The sequence below is a fragment of the Hermetia illucens genome, chromosome 2, assembly GCF_905115235.1.
Source record: "Hermetia illucens chromosome 2, iHerIll2.2.curated.20191125, whole genome shotgun sequence".
In the NCBI taxonomy this organism is placed as follows: domain Eukaryota; kingdom Metazoa; phylum Arthropoda; class Insecta; order Diptera; family Stratiomyidae; genus Hermetia; species Hermetia illucens.
In genome coordinates, this window is record NC_051850.1 from 21191914 (window position 1) to 21208668 (window position 16755).

A 16755-nucleotide genomic window follows, 5' to 3' on the forward strand; every position below is an offset into this window, starting at 1 on the left:
TGTTCTAAGCTATGTATTTCGATTTCGAACATATGGGAGACATACGAATCACATAATCATATGTTATGTGTATTTGAATTGCTAATGGTTGAGTGCAGTTAAATTTGAATTTTACTTGAAGCTAATCAACTATTAAAACTTACTGAGGTTAGTCTCCTCAATCAGTCCTGCGGATAAAGATCAGTATCATCGGCAAGGTACGAGAAAACGGATGATCATTTTTAAGAGTGGTTCTTGTTCAAATAGTTGTTTTTAATCAAAGATACTTAATCGGTTCATTTTAATGTAAATCAACAAGTTTCTGAACTTTAATTAACAATTAAGAGTTTATTGTGAATTGTGATGTGAGCTATTGTGTTTGCTACCCATAAGACTTTTAGATCAGTTGCCTTTAGTCATGATTCCTAGTCCTAGTCCTTGCAGTGATATCTAATGGAATGATCAGGACTAGCTAACGGAATGAATAGTATCTTTACTTGATACTTATATGTAGTGCGCAACTTATTTTGTGTTCGATTTCAAATTCTGGTAAAATATTCCCAGTGGGAAGTGTTGAGTTTATCCGGAGGGTGCTGCAATGTTGTCACGGATTATGCAACCCCTACATGTAGTACATACTGGAAAAACGAAAGTATTCTCGACTACTGCTAACAATTTCCCCCAAACTAAAAGCGACTTTTTAAAAGTCCTTTTAACAGATATTTAAGCCATATATCCTTTTCCAAGGATAAAATTTAAATTAATTAAAAATTTTATAGTTGGGGCAACATACTAGTAACATCAGCAAAAATTAAAAAGAACAAATTTCTCAACTAAAATATCATAGATAAGTCACTCAAATGAACTGAGCAGATATTCATATATCCCACCCTTTCAAAATAATAATACCGAAATCCGAAAACAATTTGGGCACTCAAAATCAATTGCGACCCCGAAGATGCATATCTCGAGCAAAATCATAAATTCGATAATCGGTGAAGCTGTCAGTTGTTAAACATGATAATTCAATAATTAAAATGTCGGCCTTTCAACCACCCACAGGCTCGTTTAATAATCAGTCCCATAATTTGGCGTCAAGCCAGATTTTTAACCCACGCAGCTAAAAATGAGCTCCTACATTTACAGGGCCACATAATGGACGGTCAAAATATGACGCAGTGCTTTTTATAATTACCGCTGCAGTAGTAATGAAAAATCAGACGGGCTCTCCTCAAAATAGAAAATTGGAAAAGCTAATCTGAAGGTCAACTTCTGGCAGCTAATGGAGATTGATCTTAATACCTAGGTACATGATATTAGAAGGGAGATACTATTAATTTAATTGAATGGGATAGAGGGGTGGGAATAGTAAATTCAACTAGGCCACAATATGCCATATATACTTTCCACTAGTACCTCTATGCTGATACGTTCGAAGACTTTGTCGACTTTAATAAAGAACTCGAGGCTTTGCACCGATGTCCACCAATTCAAATATCCTTAACAGCTGCCTAACGTCGTGGCCTATGCCATCGCTCTCTCCCCTTATGACTTTCCGTAGACCCAAATTAATTGGGTGACCTGTCCACTGCGAGCCAATTAAACACTGCTGCAAGCCGCTTTCCCACCAAATCAACTCTCTAATCCAGGTTGGCTTATACTTTCTCCACCGACAACATTCTCGCCTACGTCAAACTAAAAGCTGCTTACCAAGGGCACCCCTCCCGTATGTGATGCTGACGAATGATAGCATCCAGGGCCATGCAATAGCTTCCTTCGTTGCTCAACCTTCCTTTTGCCCGCGTAGAGTTTCTATCAAACTTTACCAGAGGAACAAATCACGAGGAAATTTTTGCTCGAATCAGTATCATTTCTGAAACCTAACAGGATGATAAGATTCTAGATTATGAGTTTCTAGAAAGATACTTGGTTTTTGACTATGACAGTGATCACGCGGCTTTGGATAGGACCACAGGCAGGGGCTTCTTAACGACTGTAAAGTCCCCCCTGCTGAAGCACTTTCCCCTTTCCCCTTTTCCAAACGACTATGTCAACTTGCGCATTTCTTCACCTAATGCAAGTCCATTTGGTACTTCCTTTGTATATTTTTCCTGTCTTAGCCCCCTCTCACCCATACGAAGAATTCTTCGACTGATTATCGGAAATCTTATCTGCAGTTTTCCCCTCTCTCCCCTTCATTAATTGTGGTGACTCTAATCTCTTAATACTCACATGGCCTAATATTCTCTTCCACTACTGATAAGTAACTCCTTCAATTCTCCTTTTCCTTTATTTACTATTATGAGCACCTGTGCTATTCTTCAGTTTAATCTCTGCAAAACCTACTTAGACCGTACTCTTGATTTGTTTCTTTCCAACTTGTCTGTGCATTGCTTTCCCCTTACATCGTTCCTGACGCACATCATCCTGCTCTTGAATTCGAACTCACAATCGCTTGTATAAATTCCCATATTATACACAAGCCTGGTAAGTTCAGCTCTCGCAAAGTCAATTTTGAAGGACCAAATTCAACCCTACCGGCCATCGACTAGGATCTCAACCTCACTTCATTAATTTATAACCAAGCCCCCGACTCCTTTTATACCAGTCTCTCCAACCTGCTTCCTTATTGCGTCTTTTGCTTCTGCTTCAACACTGCCATCCATAACAAATTCTGTTCGAAACTCGCTACTAGGAAAAAATACAACTTTTCCGGAAATCATGCCGTTCACTCATTTCGAAGCTCTTCAAGTAGAGTCGCTGAAATCCAGAAGAAAGTTTTTGGCTAGTTTTGAGACCGCATTTGCGGAAACTTGTTGCTCTTATATCTGCAATACTCACAATCTCGCTCAACCTTCTCTCAATTTCGCCATTTTGTAGGCTCCTCTGCTGACTGATTGTGTGACTTCCATTAGTGCATAATTCGTCTCCTCCTCTCCTTTCCCTAATGGGGTACAGCCTGCCCCACATTTCCTGCACTACCCCTCCTCTTTCCTCAGTCGGCCACCTCAGTAACGAGCTTCATGCCCATCCAGACTCTGGTCCTGGGAGCCTTCCTAATCTTCTTTTACTTAAAAGCAAACAATGCTTCCAAACTTCAAAATTTGTCATTTTCGTAGCCTGTAAAGGGACGCTCTCATTATCCTTATGCACGAAAGAAGTTATCATACACTCGCCGAGAAATGTCGTCCTATTTCCCGCTTATCTTTCAGTTCCAAATTCGTTAGAGATGGGTTAATGATTGGATAACCCTGCTTTTGCTGATGACCTCAGGCATATTTCACTTAGGTCCCTCAAAATAAGGCATCATAGTTCGCTGGTGCTTTATAAATTGGCACTAAACGTTAGCAAGTATCTTCAGATGTACTTTTCTCTCCCATTATGTTTTTCTACCCTTTTGACGACGACTCTTTATCATACCGCAATCTCTTCCACAATCTGATAAGCTCCACTTCAGCAAACGCTACCTGAAAGTCTGCAATCGCGCTCTGAGAATGTCTGGCTTCACATTGCCCTCCTATTTTGACTTTTAGCTCGGCCCAACCCTCCTTGATACTTTGCAACTGGTTCGTACGAAACATCCTTGAGTATTGCTCTTGTCAAAGCAATTCGCCCAATCCTTCTTTCTTTAAAAGAATTTCCATTGTGTGGGCTTTTCTACCCGACTCCACCCTCTTCATTTTCCTTACTTAAAATTAAGTAGAACCGTCTTCGATATGTATACCCTCTTTCGACTGGACTGTTCCGCCTCTATATGTTACTGTATGGCTTTGTAATGTCTGCGCAACACCGAAATTTCCAATTTGCCTTTCGCGGAGTTCCAACTTCACTTTCACATCCCATTGATGCATTGGTCAGCTAGACTCTTGCATTTTAAGCGTACGCTAAGTTTTGCTGTCATTCTTTGGACAATATCAAATTAGAATGTCTTCGTTTACTCTACTCAAATAATAATGCATGATAGAGCATCCCCTAGTCCTGGTCCGTCATTTATGGTGAATGATCGATCGAAAGTGATTCTGCTATTTTATTAGGCCTCGCTTTGGTCAGAGTTAGTCTAGTCAGTCTTACTACTTTTGCCGCTGTACTGAACTCGCTTGTTACCATTTATATTGTTACTTTGGCTATGTTGGGCTAAAAGATGGTGATTTTAACTATCATAGCTTTTCTCAAAGGCTCAATTTAGGTTTTGTTAACATGTTGGTATCTGAGCTCACAAACTTGTTGGTTTCACCAGGCTTCCTCTTGTCAGTCAAATCGCTTCTACGGGAAATTGCTACCTTGCTTGGCAGACGTCAATCTTAGGGTTTTTTTCAAATTAGGGCTAAATGTATTGTCTGGCTTTAGCAATGATAATGTTCTCCAGAGTGGTTGTAAAGGTCAATTCAATACTTCATCTGCATAAGATCGAATAAATGGGTTTACTAGAGTATCGACTTCCTTCTTGTAGATGTTACAGAGGAGTTTGTTATGTATCGTTTTACTGTTTACTCTCTGAAAGTAGTCCCCTCTATACCGACCCATGTCCGAGCATTCTAACAAGAATTTCTGCGATATTGGCTCGGATATTGTTCTCGAGGGCTGCCAGGATTTTAGGTATCCCCAGCCCGCTGGCCAGTTCAAATCTTTTGTGAAACTGCTAAGGCGTCCGGGGAATCTCGCTCCATGTCATCCAAGTCCATGACAATCCTTGCTGTGTGGGCTGTAGCCCTATCGTGCCGAAACCAAACGTCTTCTAGTTCAAACTCATCCAATTCAGCCATGTAACGAGTAGCGTTGAGCGGAACGGCTCGGTTGTCCAATGATCCCACTTTTTGATATAATAACGCCTGTTTTGTTTATTGACACATTCACTGAAGTGGAACTGTGCCTTCCCCGAAAAGAAAATTACGGCGTTCCGCGGGAGTACAGCGAGCATTTACAAGCAAGTTGTCTGGCTAATCACATGGAAATAATTCATGGACAACAACCATTTTGTAAGGATACATATGAAAATAATCTTTAACTATTCGGTGAATGGAACATTTTGAAATGCTAAGAATGTTTGACTGTTTTGATATTCAACGGCGAAGAGACGATGCTCTGATAAACCCTTGTTTGGCGACATATTTCCAGTAGTCTTCAATGCATTCATCCACGAAACAATTCGATTTTGTTCGGGAATACGACCACGGCGGGCATTATTCAACGAAAGACACTCTTGGATGATTGAATGCGTGTTTTCAAAATAGGCTTCCACACAAAACGACTACTCGATGTTGGCGACTGAGTGGGGTTACAATCAATTTCTAGTCGTCCTTTGTCGAATGTCCTCACCATAAACATCTGCTACAAAGAATACTCCCACTCATATCCATCTGTATGTGGTGCTCCACCGAGTTCAACAGCATACCATGTAGGTCCACTGGCATCTGTCAGATTATATTCTCCAGGGTCATGTTGAATAATATTGGAGCCGGCTCATAGCCTTCCTTAAATCAGTCTATGCCGAAAGGATATGCAAGATTTGGAGTTTTTTAATATCGAACCTGATAGCTGGTGCGAGCCTCCTACTTGCATTATTTGTTATCATACATACACACATATTTTGCTCTAACGAGTAAGTGGTCATGCACGTCAAGGAAGCTGCATGCAGCCCGTTTCTCAATGAGGAACTAATCAATCAGGTTGAACGTTGTCTTATCTGGGGAGGCCCACGCACGCTTGTGAATGATTCTGCTGTCAGCGAATTCTATGAACCTACTTCCTCTCTCGTTAATTATATCGTAGAGTCTATGACTACTTTACTGCTATCTCCACGTAATTCGGCGGCGATAAATGAAACAAGATTATAGAATTCGTCTTTTGCTGATTCGTCGTGTCTTCCATTTAGTTAAGGCGCACACAACTTCCCGTTCATACTATCTTGTCTAGTGTTTTGCATTAGCAGGTACCGCTGTCACCTGAGTTCGGCGCGGACCCACCTCAGGGTCCTTGCCCAAGGCCAAGCGGACGATTTTGTCTGCATTTGGTGTCTAGGGGTAACGTTTTTCAGTGTCTATTACGAAGTACGACGATGCCGCCGAACTTGCGATGTAGGCTCCATGCTCTGGGGGACGCTATCTTGGGGCAGAGGGGAGGATCCTGGTCGAGGGTGACCTCAACGTCAGGGCACTTGAATGGGGCACGCCTCACCAAGACTTCAGAAGGAAACCAGTAGCGACGAGAACAGCTCTGGTAGTCTTATACATCGGATACACCCCAACGTTCCGGCCCCCACACTGCGAGTGACGCATTCCAGACTTAATTTTCGCGTCGGAATCACTAGTGTCACTGGTGAACGGGTGGCAAGTTCTGGAAAATTTCTCGGCAAGCGACCATCAATATATTGCCTTCGGACTGATTGACACAAACTCTCGGTATGTGCTACCCCGGCGCTCTTTCTGTGCATGGAACTTCGTGAAGGTGAAACCCGGGAGGTTTATCAGAACTCTTGGAACAGGTGGAGACGCGTTGGAGGGCACAATTCAGTTATGAATTTTATTCCGACTTACCTCCACGGCAGTTCGGTTTTAGAGCTGAGAAATCCACAATTAATGCTATCATGCCTGTTGTGGTTGCCATTCGTCGGGTGGAGCCACATAGCCACCGAGCTCGACGGGTGGTGCTCCTGGTAACGCTTGACATCAGAAACGCATTTAATTTCGTAAGCTGGAAAGTCATTCTAGGCACACTAGAAAATACTTTCCACGTGCCGAGCTATCACTTACAGAGGAACTATTTGAGGAAACGCTCCGTGCTTCATGAAACGCTAGACGGTCAGAGGAGGACGGAAGTCATGTCGGTCGTATCGCAGGGATTCATCCTAGGGTCGGATATCTGGAACGCTTCCAATGATAGTCTACTTAACATAAACATGTCAGAAGAGTCGCGCCTGTTCGGTTACGAAGGTGATTTTGCGGCGCTTAGTGCTGGAGGCACTGTCGAACAGGCGCACAACGGACTTGGCATATTGATGCGACGGGTAAGCGGATGACTGCTCAAGGTTTTAACCTTACACTAGAAAAAACAGAAGCAGTCATCCCGACTAAAAAGAGAATTCCGACCCTGTGTCCATATCGTTCGGTGAGTCGGTAATCAAGGCAAAACCAATGGTAAAATACCTTGGACTGACTCTTGACACAAGCATGAGGTTTTTCAAATCAAATCAAAGCAGCAGCGAACAAGGCTGCAATTTCGGCCCAAAGTAGGTTAATGGCAAATATTGCGGGCCCTACGTCTAGCAGGCGACGTCTCCTGATGAGTTCAATGTTGTCTGTCCTGCTCTATGGCGCAGAGGTATGAACTGACGCTCTTGGCAAGGAGGTATATCGTAAACATCTCGCGCAAGTACAGAGACGAGGAACTTTATGGGTGGCGAGTATCGCGGGAGTGATCCCCGTTGCCCTTCTTGCTAAGGAGCATCAAGCCATATACAAGCGCAACGGAGGTGATTGCTCGTGGAAAATGGCAACGCACCCTAGATAAGTGGCAACTCTCATGACAAAATGAAATTAGAGGCAGATAAACTACGGGGAAGCATGGTGAGACTGACTATTCCCTTACTTAGTTCCTAAGTGGGCATTGAAGGTTTTCAGTCTTACCTGCACAAGATGGGAAAGGCACGATCTCCGGATTGTATGTTTTGCAATGTATTTATGGACGAAGCCCATCGCACCTTTTTTTCTTGTGGAAAGGTGGGATGAGAATCGTCAGCATCTCTATTTAAACGCATGGGAACTCTATCTAGACAATATTGCCGAGGAGATGCTGAGGAGCGCTGAGAGTTGGAGTCTTGTTGCGCATCACTTTTGGGTTCTTCTCTCTGCAAAAAAGATAGAGCTCGCGGAGGAGCCAGATGGCAGGAGATTTCTTCAACTGAAAGTTCCCTTGCTCCTCTCTCCTCCCGTTGGTGGAAGGAATTCCCTTATTTGAAAGCTCCGCAAGAAGGGAGGGTTCAGGGGCTACTTCGAAGTAATGTGACAAACCGTTGCAGACTAGCTCTCTGAGGATGAGGAGGTGTTTAGTTGGTGATCCGACGACGTACCATTGCGGGAGTCCAACACTCTTTGCGTAAATGCATTCACCTACCCTACCCTAAAAAAATTTATTCTGCGACCAGCGTGCTGGTGGATGCAGGATTACCGAAGTTGTAGGTGTTAAATCAGCATGATTTACCGCAATTGAAGATTGCGCCGTATTTGCAAGGAACACATACTATCCTTTAATCGTCTATATCACTATATAATGCTTGCATATCTATTGGTTGAATATTATATAATACGTTTACGATTTTCGATTGACCCATTTGAATGTGTGTTGAACCAAATTTTTCTATTCAATATAAAGAAATAAAGTTAACTTTTTATTTACTTTTCCCTCAGCTTTTCGGTTAACAACTAGAACTTTATAAAATGGCAGAAGAAGAGGATCCATGGGCTTTCGATGAGAATGATACCGCTGAAACAGCCCCAGCTCCAGCCGGAGGAGATGCTGCTCCACCACCAGCAGAAGGAGGTGCTGAAGGGGCACCACCAGCCGAAGGAGAGGCTCAAGGTGACACACGTCCGCACGCCGAAGATGACTCATACAGGAAGCCCGTTCAATTGTATAGGCACTGGGTGAGGTAGGTGCCAACATCAATGCGCCCTTTAGTGCTTCACGCAATACATAATATGTCTTTGCAGACCTCAATTCCTGCAATATAGGTACATGTACAACTATAGAACTAATTATTACGATGATGTCATTGACTACTTGGATAAGAGGCAAAAGGGTGTCAAACGGGAACCCCCAAGAGCGCAAACATGGGCTGAACGAGTGCTGCGAACAAACACCAGGTAAGATACAGGACATTGTTAGGTTTTCTAAATTTAACTCCAAACGCTTTTAACCAAATTACAATACTAAATTAGACACTTATATCTACATAGATACATACAATATTTTCACCCACACTTTCAATCCAACTTAATTTGAATGACATATGATATTGCGAGTTGTCACATAAAAAATCGAATGAAAGTCGATGAGTTCTTTGAAAAATATCTTATAAATGCAGAAATACATCATTTTATCGAAAATCAAACAAAAGGAGCACCTAACTCACATGAGACGTTATAATCCACATACTATGCAAGGATTTACAGACAATTCACCTCCCAAATAACTCTTCCAAAAGGACATGAAAGACACAAGCACACATTGAGCTCCATTTAAGTCTTACTTGCAACTGCTCCATTTAAACTCCTAAAAATTTAACTCCTACAGGAAATATGAAGTTGAGGATGCAGTTGAGCATGACCGTTTCGCGGTCAAGGCGCTAGCACTGGATTCTAGCACGCTACCCTTCACTTACCAACGCAGTGCCGCACAAAAGTCTCTGAGCCGATCAAAGTCAATGTTGGCCATGAGGCGTTCAGCTATTTTCGGCGTCAATCCTTAGACTTGACTGAACCATTGCATAAATAAAATAAGAAAATTTTTCACTGAAAAGTGTCTCATGCGAGGTATTTACACAATTTAATGATCTGTTCACTTTTGCAAATTAGCTAAATTGTCCGCAAATACTGCAAAGCAGGCGTAATGATGGACGTATGCCTGGGGACGTCCAATGGCTTCAGCTTATGATTTGCTCTTTGCTTTGATTAATTCTTCAACTATTTCATAGATTTATCGCTTCTACTAACAATAGAGTTTTAGCAATTTTATTTTATTTAAATATTACGTGCCAAGCCTCAGGTGAATAGATGAAAGTAAAAGCATAGAAGCATTCTTAGACTTTAAAATCTTATTTTGTAATTAAATTCTCACAAAGATTTTTGTTCTATGACATTTGTAGGGTGGCGAATTCAAAAATTTTACGCATTCCTATCTGATGAGGAAATAACGCCGAAATAATGTTATTGTTATGCCATTGGCATGCTTTCAACTGATAAGTGGTTTATGAATATATAAACGTGAAATGTCTTCATAAATCTTCGAACTTACCTTGATAGTTTACTATAAAGTCATAACAAAGAAATCACTTTATTTATAGCTGCTAGTACCCAACTATTTGCGCTATGTCAAACAACTTGTTGCTTAAAAATAACATTATGAGGATGATCATACTAACTTACTGACCAAAATAATCAAAGCAAATACTGGACCATCAAATAAACCACAGTAAGATTGTGGTCCTAATGTGTATCATATCTTTTTCTGGTGGATGGCCAGGTTTAGTGATTTGGCGAATATGGGCCGACGACGTTCCATCCTTCGCTTTTGTGATTTAGCGAAAACTTTCGCTCTACCCTGACCATCTGAGATGTCAACATTCAATGCGCGGATTATTGCCATGTTGGTTTTGACCATCTCACTGGTCTTGCCAATCCCCATTCCGTGAAGTAACGAGGTTGCTGTTAATCTCTAGCCTGCTAATTTTCGTGGGTTATAAACAAAAGTTACTACAGGCTTGCTGAGGCCCAGTGGGAGAACTCACACTTCCATACCTCAAACAGAACAGCCTTTTGCACAATCTTACTTTGTTCAGGGCGCAGCTTTTTTTTCGAATAATTTTTTGACATCGCGGCCCTCTTTAGATGCATGTCTCCTTGCTAATGCACTGGGTCTCAACCGGAAAATTTTTACGCTCCTCAGTTGTTGGAAGCGTCTTTCGAAATCATCGACTGGTTGTGTTTGGTGAAGGATGGGATCGTTTACACAGATTTCTAGTTCCAGACAGCTTCTTTCAAAATGTGTACACCTCCAGGTAGTTTCTTTCTGGATACGGTTAATCTCCTCATCCCGTAAGCAATTGCATTTTTGGAAAATTTGTTTTTCTATTCTTCTTATTAATTGATCAGAAGAATTGAAAAAGAAATTGGGATTTCGTCTCTGTTGAATGGTGAGCACGGCGGTAATTGGCGGTCTGCATGCCCGTGCGTTGGAGGACGGGGAGAAGCTATAGCTTCCGAGCACTCAGACCGTGGTGGATCATTGTACTCGACTCCCCCATCTAACAGAATATTCCTGTATCGCAGGATTTCCTTTAGTGGAAATGATGCCAGCTGTTCCAACTGGAGTACACCGGCATCAAAGATCTGATGTCTGTTGCGTCCATAGGCGAGGCATTCACATAGAAAATGTCCCAAGGGTTCTGCTTCCTCATTGAAAGAGGGACACAAATCATTTTCAATAATTCCTGTTCTAAACATATGTCTAGCTAGTGAATTATGGCTTCTCAGAATGCTCACAATATTCCTGCAAGTCCTCCTGCTTTTCGGCAGGGTAAACCTTGCGATATGCATGGTTATTTCACCCATGGGAAGAACCACCCGAGACATGCAAACTGCCTTCATACAGATCGAGTAGGCGGTAATTAGCGCGAGATTTTGGACTGCACATCAATGAAGGCAAGACAAAATATATGGTGGCAACGTCAGCACCGAAGACGAATCAACCAACAACATCAAACCGCACTGGTCAAACAGGACGAATAAGGATAGGAGAATACAACTTTGAGAACGTTGACAATTTCTCCTATCTAGGGTCGAAAATCACAACCGACAACAGCTACGATGATGAAATCCGCGCACGGTTGTTAGCAGCCAACAGAGCCTATTTCAGCTTACAAAAACTGATCCATAGGGTCAAGGCTCTTACTGTACAAGACTATGATCTTGCCAGTCCTCATGTATTCCTCGGAAACTTGGGTTCTTAGCAAGAAAAATTGCGAACTATTGGCCGCGTTCGAGAGAAGAATCCTCCGAAGAATTTTTGACCCCCTACATGAGGATAGACGATTCCGTAGCCTACACAATGACGAAATCTACGAGCGATACCATGACCGTCCGGTTGTGGATAAAATCCGGCTCAATAGGTTACGGTGGGCGGGTTACTTAATCCGTATGGATGAGGATGATCCCACCCGGAAAGTCTATAAGGGCAATATCTATGGTAGAAAAAGAAGACGAGGCAGGCCCTGCCTAAGATGGAGCGATGGCGTAGGTCAGGACGCCAGGCAGCTTTTAGGGATATCGTATTGATATTGGCGCAAAACCGGGATGCCTGGAGTTCCTTATTAAGGCAGGCCTAGCCCGTATACCGGTTGTTGCGCCGTTGATGATGATGATGATGTTTATTTCTGGCAGTAAAAGTTTGGTGTGTCTAGCAACATTTAGGCTCACCCACCTGTCATTATGAGAAGGTTATTTTTAGTTTATGGAGACTGTCTTAATCAATGCTACTAATACTCCAATTGATGCTTCCAGTTCTAGCAGGGACAAATTTAACCCTTTTTTGCTAAAATATTTGAGATTTTATTTCCTTCTATACCACGAGAAACTCCAACATATCTAGAGATAGGTTTCGACCGATTTTTGGATTGCTGGACGATTTTCGTGGTGATCAAAAAACTACTTAACGCCCTCAATGCAGCCTGGCTATCATTGCAGATTGTGATGCCCCTGTCCTTTAACCGTTCGCAGTTTACCTACCTTAGGATCGGCTTGAAAAACCGCTGCATATTGTCCCGATGGAAAAACTAATCTTTCGTTTTTATTCGAAAAGGTAGGCTTCTGCTCTTGAATCCTGTTCTGTTTTTGAATCAATAGCCTGGAAATCGATGCGATGGAAGCGCAGTAATTGAGCAGGTCCGTAAGTTTCTTCGTGGGTGTTGCGTGCGGGGGATACCGGAGGTAGGCGATCGTTACTATTGTCCCCTTTGTCCTAAAACGTGTTGCCGTCAAGCCAATGGAAAAAATGTCATTTAGTGGTAGTGACCTGGGCTTGCCAAAGGATATATCATACATATATCAATTAGCCTCCTAGGGTTCTGAAACCGATTATCTTCTCATTCACTAGTCAAGATTCCGAGGTTTACACTATGTTCAGACACACAGCTTCAATCAGCAGATTGACTGCCGCCGCCGCAGTTTTATTATAATAATAATAATCGTTGGCACAACCATCCATATTGGATCCAGGCCTTGAAGTGTGTTAGAGCACTTCATTCAAGACCGTATTTGAACCGCGACCTTCCGTACGTTTTATTATGCTGAAGGTTTATCTAGACTTTTTCATTCCCTGCTTCCAATGGCTTCAAATTTACGACTAAAAAGATTCATTTTTATTATTGAGGAAATAGCAGGCTGGGCATTTGAATGAATTATCAATTTTTTTTAGGAAAATTCTTATATTATAGGAGGATCAGTAATTATTTTTTTCAATTAACAACAAAATTTCGAACCAGGAGGAGTTACTTCCCTTTCTCTCCTCACTTTGGGCCTGCTTTCGCAAAGAAGCATTTTCAGATGTGACTGAAGTAAAGCTTGATGTCGCTTGCTTGATAAATTTAGAAAATACCTTTATGTTGGCGTTCAGGTTCGCGCAACTACTGAATAAGCAAAGAGTAAACAAGTCGGGAAACCGGAAGCTAGACACTTCAGATATGAAAGGTTTTGTGTATTTCTTTTATAAAGAGATTTGAGTGTGCATTTGTCCTATTTATATGTAGCAGGTAATATACGCCTGTATTATGTGAAAATATCCACTTTCAAGTGATATTGACATTCAAAGTCTTGAATTTGCACAGAAATGACAGTTTCAATCTATTATAACTTTGCTAGTAATAGTGTGATTTTTACCAAATTTGGTAGGAGCATGCTCTATGTTATAGTCTACATTGCAAAATTTTGTGATTCTAGGATGAACTTAAGGGGAGTTTTCCTGCCAATTACTAAAAATTACTGTAATGTACTATTATTAACTTTATTTAAACAGATATCGGTATGGAGGGTATTTCGGAGCCTAGGCACCATACAGGGGCAGCCTCTTGATTTTTTTCAGATTTTTCGGTTAATTAGTTTCTGAGAATGGGTCCGTTAAAGAAATGAACACTTTCAACCCCCCGCACTCCCCATCTTTCCAAAAAATTTCAAAACTAAGATCGGCTTCGGAAAGTACTAACCGAGGCCTTTCATTTGATACCCCACATGACTATATTTGATGAAAAAAAAATCGACACCCTCTTTTTGCATGTATGGGGACAATATCGCTGAAAACTGATTAATTTTGTTCCCTAATGACTCGATGTTTCTTAAAAAGCTTCTCATTGGGAATGAAGATTCTTCTAATTTCCACGTCTAACCCCTTCGCAGATGGCCCAAAATTCAACTTGCGCGGTTGCAATTTCTTAGCCGGGAAAGAGTTTCTGTTAGCAATGACTTGAGCGGTATGATTAGATTAACAGGCTGAATTTTCCTTTTGGAGGATGCGAAAGAACCCCGTCCCTAATGTATCCTTTTTACTCATCCCACATTGCAAAAATATCCTGTCTGTTCCTCTATGGAAACTTCAAATAGGCGTGCATGAGTATAGAACCATCAGTCAAATCGCAGGAATTTAAGCTTTTCTACATAGTTACATGATCGCAATTTACACTCCAGCTTCTGCCGTAATCAGGAGAAAACTCCTCAGGTAGATATTCCAACTACTTCGGCCATTACAAGGACATGCTGGTCGATGATTCCGATAACTGTCTTAAAATTTCATTGTTTTCATGTCGAAATCGCTTATTTAGATTTATTGCAGCAGACAGTAAGATAGTTGAGCAGTTCCCGTCAAATTTGCGGGACTACTTTGCTATTTCTATAGGAACTTATCAATTATATAAAAGTGGAAATTGTTGGTATACATATCCTTACCTTCACCATGAAAATATTTTGGTGTTGTCCACATTATTATAACTTGCATCTAGATGTCACTACAATGAATCAACATATATAGCTTTCAACCAGTCATCATGACAAATAATGACTGTGATTGGTGAGATGTTCAATTTCGAAAATGGTAGATATTCCCGCCCAAAAAATCGAACATCGGAAGATCAATCACACATGCACGACAACTGTCATGTCAGTAGAGTTGCCGAAATATCTAAAGAACGAGACTCGAGACTGGAAGCAGAACGAATAAGAGTTTGTACTTCAAGGGCCGGTGAAACATCGGGAAAGTGAGATGCACGATTTGACAATCTGGGAAGTTGAGCAAGACACATGACATGAAGCTGAACACTAACGACAGGCTCAAGATTTGTGAACCGATCCCAAGGAAGCAGCTTCAATTAAAATAAAGACTACAATTACAAAAAATATAGGACAAACGGTTTCGTCCAAGGCAGGGGTCCGGTCCAACAGCAAGTGGTTGTGGACTTAAGATCCCTCACTTATCCTAAACAATACAATTACAAATTGCATCAAAATGTCTGCATCACCCCAATGATAATATTTTACTTGCATTGACGGGCGGGGAATACACATTTATGGCTGAAGTTCTGAGGCCCTGACAGTAGTTTAGTAGTCGGTTTTCAGTGGTTTATAAAAGATTATAACTTTGACAAATGCTAAAGGCTCCGCCGAATGATTAGGTTGTATGTACTTTTTAAATTTTACACAAATAATGAAGAAGTAGCTTCGCATTAAACCGGCTCCTTTTTTTCATTCATTTTGAATTGTACATAGGTAGCTAAAAGGCCTGTGAAACCCGATGGCCTACTAAACTCCATTATATAAAGTGTGGCCAAACGGACTCTGTATCTATTTTTTCAGCTGCTCTAACTAACAAAAAGATATTCAGATATTTTAGTATCTTTTGTTTTTTGTATAATTAAGTGGTTATAATATGGATTGTATTCCAAGCCACTATTGCCAAATATTTATCTTCCATAAGTTAATATGAATATTTTGTATTTCAGCTCGAGATGTTTTGAGACACACAGACATAAAGAAGACCCTCATTTAATTCAAGTGCTCGCCGCTAGCATTAGGCCTTACAACTACCATACCAAGGCATACATTAATCTTAAATATTCCAACGTGATTTAAATATAAATCCTGAAAATCGGAATCAATAAAACATTATTTGGATAATATACTTTTTTTCTTGTCTCCACCACTTCAATGATAAGAATTCATGCTGATAATAATAAATTAAGTCATACTTTTATATAGAAAGTTGGAAGTACCTTATCTGAAATTTTATTTTACTAAAATTATAAATTTAACTTTAATTGTTTTGATTCTACTGATGAGAATATGTTAACCGAAATAGATTTTTGTTTCCTTTCTTGATTAACGTTATAAGATTTAACCTAAATTAGTTAAATTACGAACTTACTCTATTCGATTATCTTAAATATATTAATTGCTTGTAAATCACATCCTTTATTCAATGCAAAACTTACTATTGTAATTTGGTTTAAGAAAGGACTTTCAAAACAGATTACGGTAGTTTCAATTAATTATTGTCATATCATTTCTTAGTTTACTTCAACTCTGAATTGTTTTATCCTGTAAGACCCCCCCCCCTTACTTTACGGTCTGAATATCAGGCTTGTGGATTATGGCTGAAAGAAATTTTTTTCCAAGTAGGAACTCAAAAAAAAGGAGTGGAGAGGAGAGAGAAAGCCCCAAGAAGAAGCCACGTAGTTATAGAAAGCAAAAAAAAGTAGTAAAGCCAAATTGGGATACTTCTCCGGAAGACCCATGCACTTGGGATTGGGCGGGGTGGGGGTGGCGAAGTCAAGCACGAAGCTATTCGGACCACTCGGATTGTATGAATCTGCGATCGGGGGTATTGAGAAGGTGTATGAAGACAAACAAACGACAACTGTCAACTTGCCAGCTGAAGCTGACCATTAGTAAAGGAAAAATTGGTGGATTGTTTACCGACTTGAGAACACGTGTCCTAGAAGCGCCATTATTTTGCTGACGCAAC

The 16755-nt window shown here is 40.9% G+C and overlaps 1 protein-coding gene across 4 annotated transcripts; it reads left to right on the forward strand.

Annotated features, from left to right (window-relative positions):
- Nucleotides 1-50: 50 nt before the first annotated feature.
- Nucleotides 51-15910, forward strand: LOC119649683 (flightin). Of its 4 annotated transcripts, none has more exons than XM_038051944.1 (4): nucleotides 51-197; nucleotides 8382-8623; nucleotides 8685-8837; nucleotides 9268-9465. In XM_038051944.1, exons 2-4 carry the CDS (start codon nucleotides 8412-8414, stop codon nucleotides 9440-9442), a joined length of 540 nt encoding a protein of 179 aa, XP_037907872.1. In that variant the 5' UTR covers nucleotides 51-197; nucleotides 8382-8411; the 3' UTR covers nucleotides 9443-9465. The 4 variants fall into 4 exon arrangements, with proteins under 4 accessions (XP_037907872.1, XP_037907875.1, XP_037907873.1 ...); XM_038051947.1 differs by lacking the exon at nucleotides 9268-9465 and adding an exon at nucleotides 15734-15910 and having other exon boundaries at nucleotides 57-197; XM_038051945.1 differs by having other exon boundaries at nucleotides 171-285.
- The last annotated feature ends 845 nt before the right edge of the window (nucleotides 15911-16755 follow it).

Excerpts from the sequence above, each read along its gene's own strand:
- LOC119649683 (XM_038051944.1), top strand. The coding sequence starts at position 8,412 with ATGGCAGAAGAAGAGGATCCATGGGCTTTCGATGAGAATGATACCGCT. Across the intron at positions 8,624-8,684 it reads TTGTATAGGCACTGGGTGAG|ACCTCAATTCCTGCAATATA; the intron begins GTAGGTGCCAAC and ends ATGTCTTTGCAG. Across the intron at positions 8,838-9,267 it reads GTGCTGCGAACAAACACCAG|GAAATATGAAGTTGAGGATG; the intron begins GTAAGATACAGG and ends TAACTCCTACAG.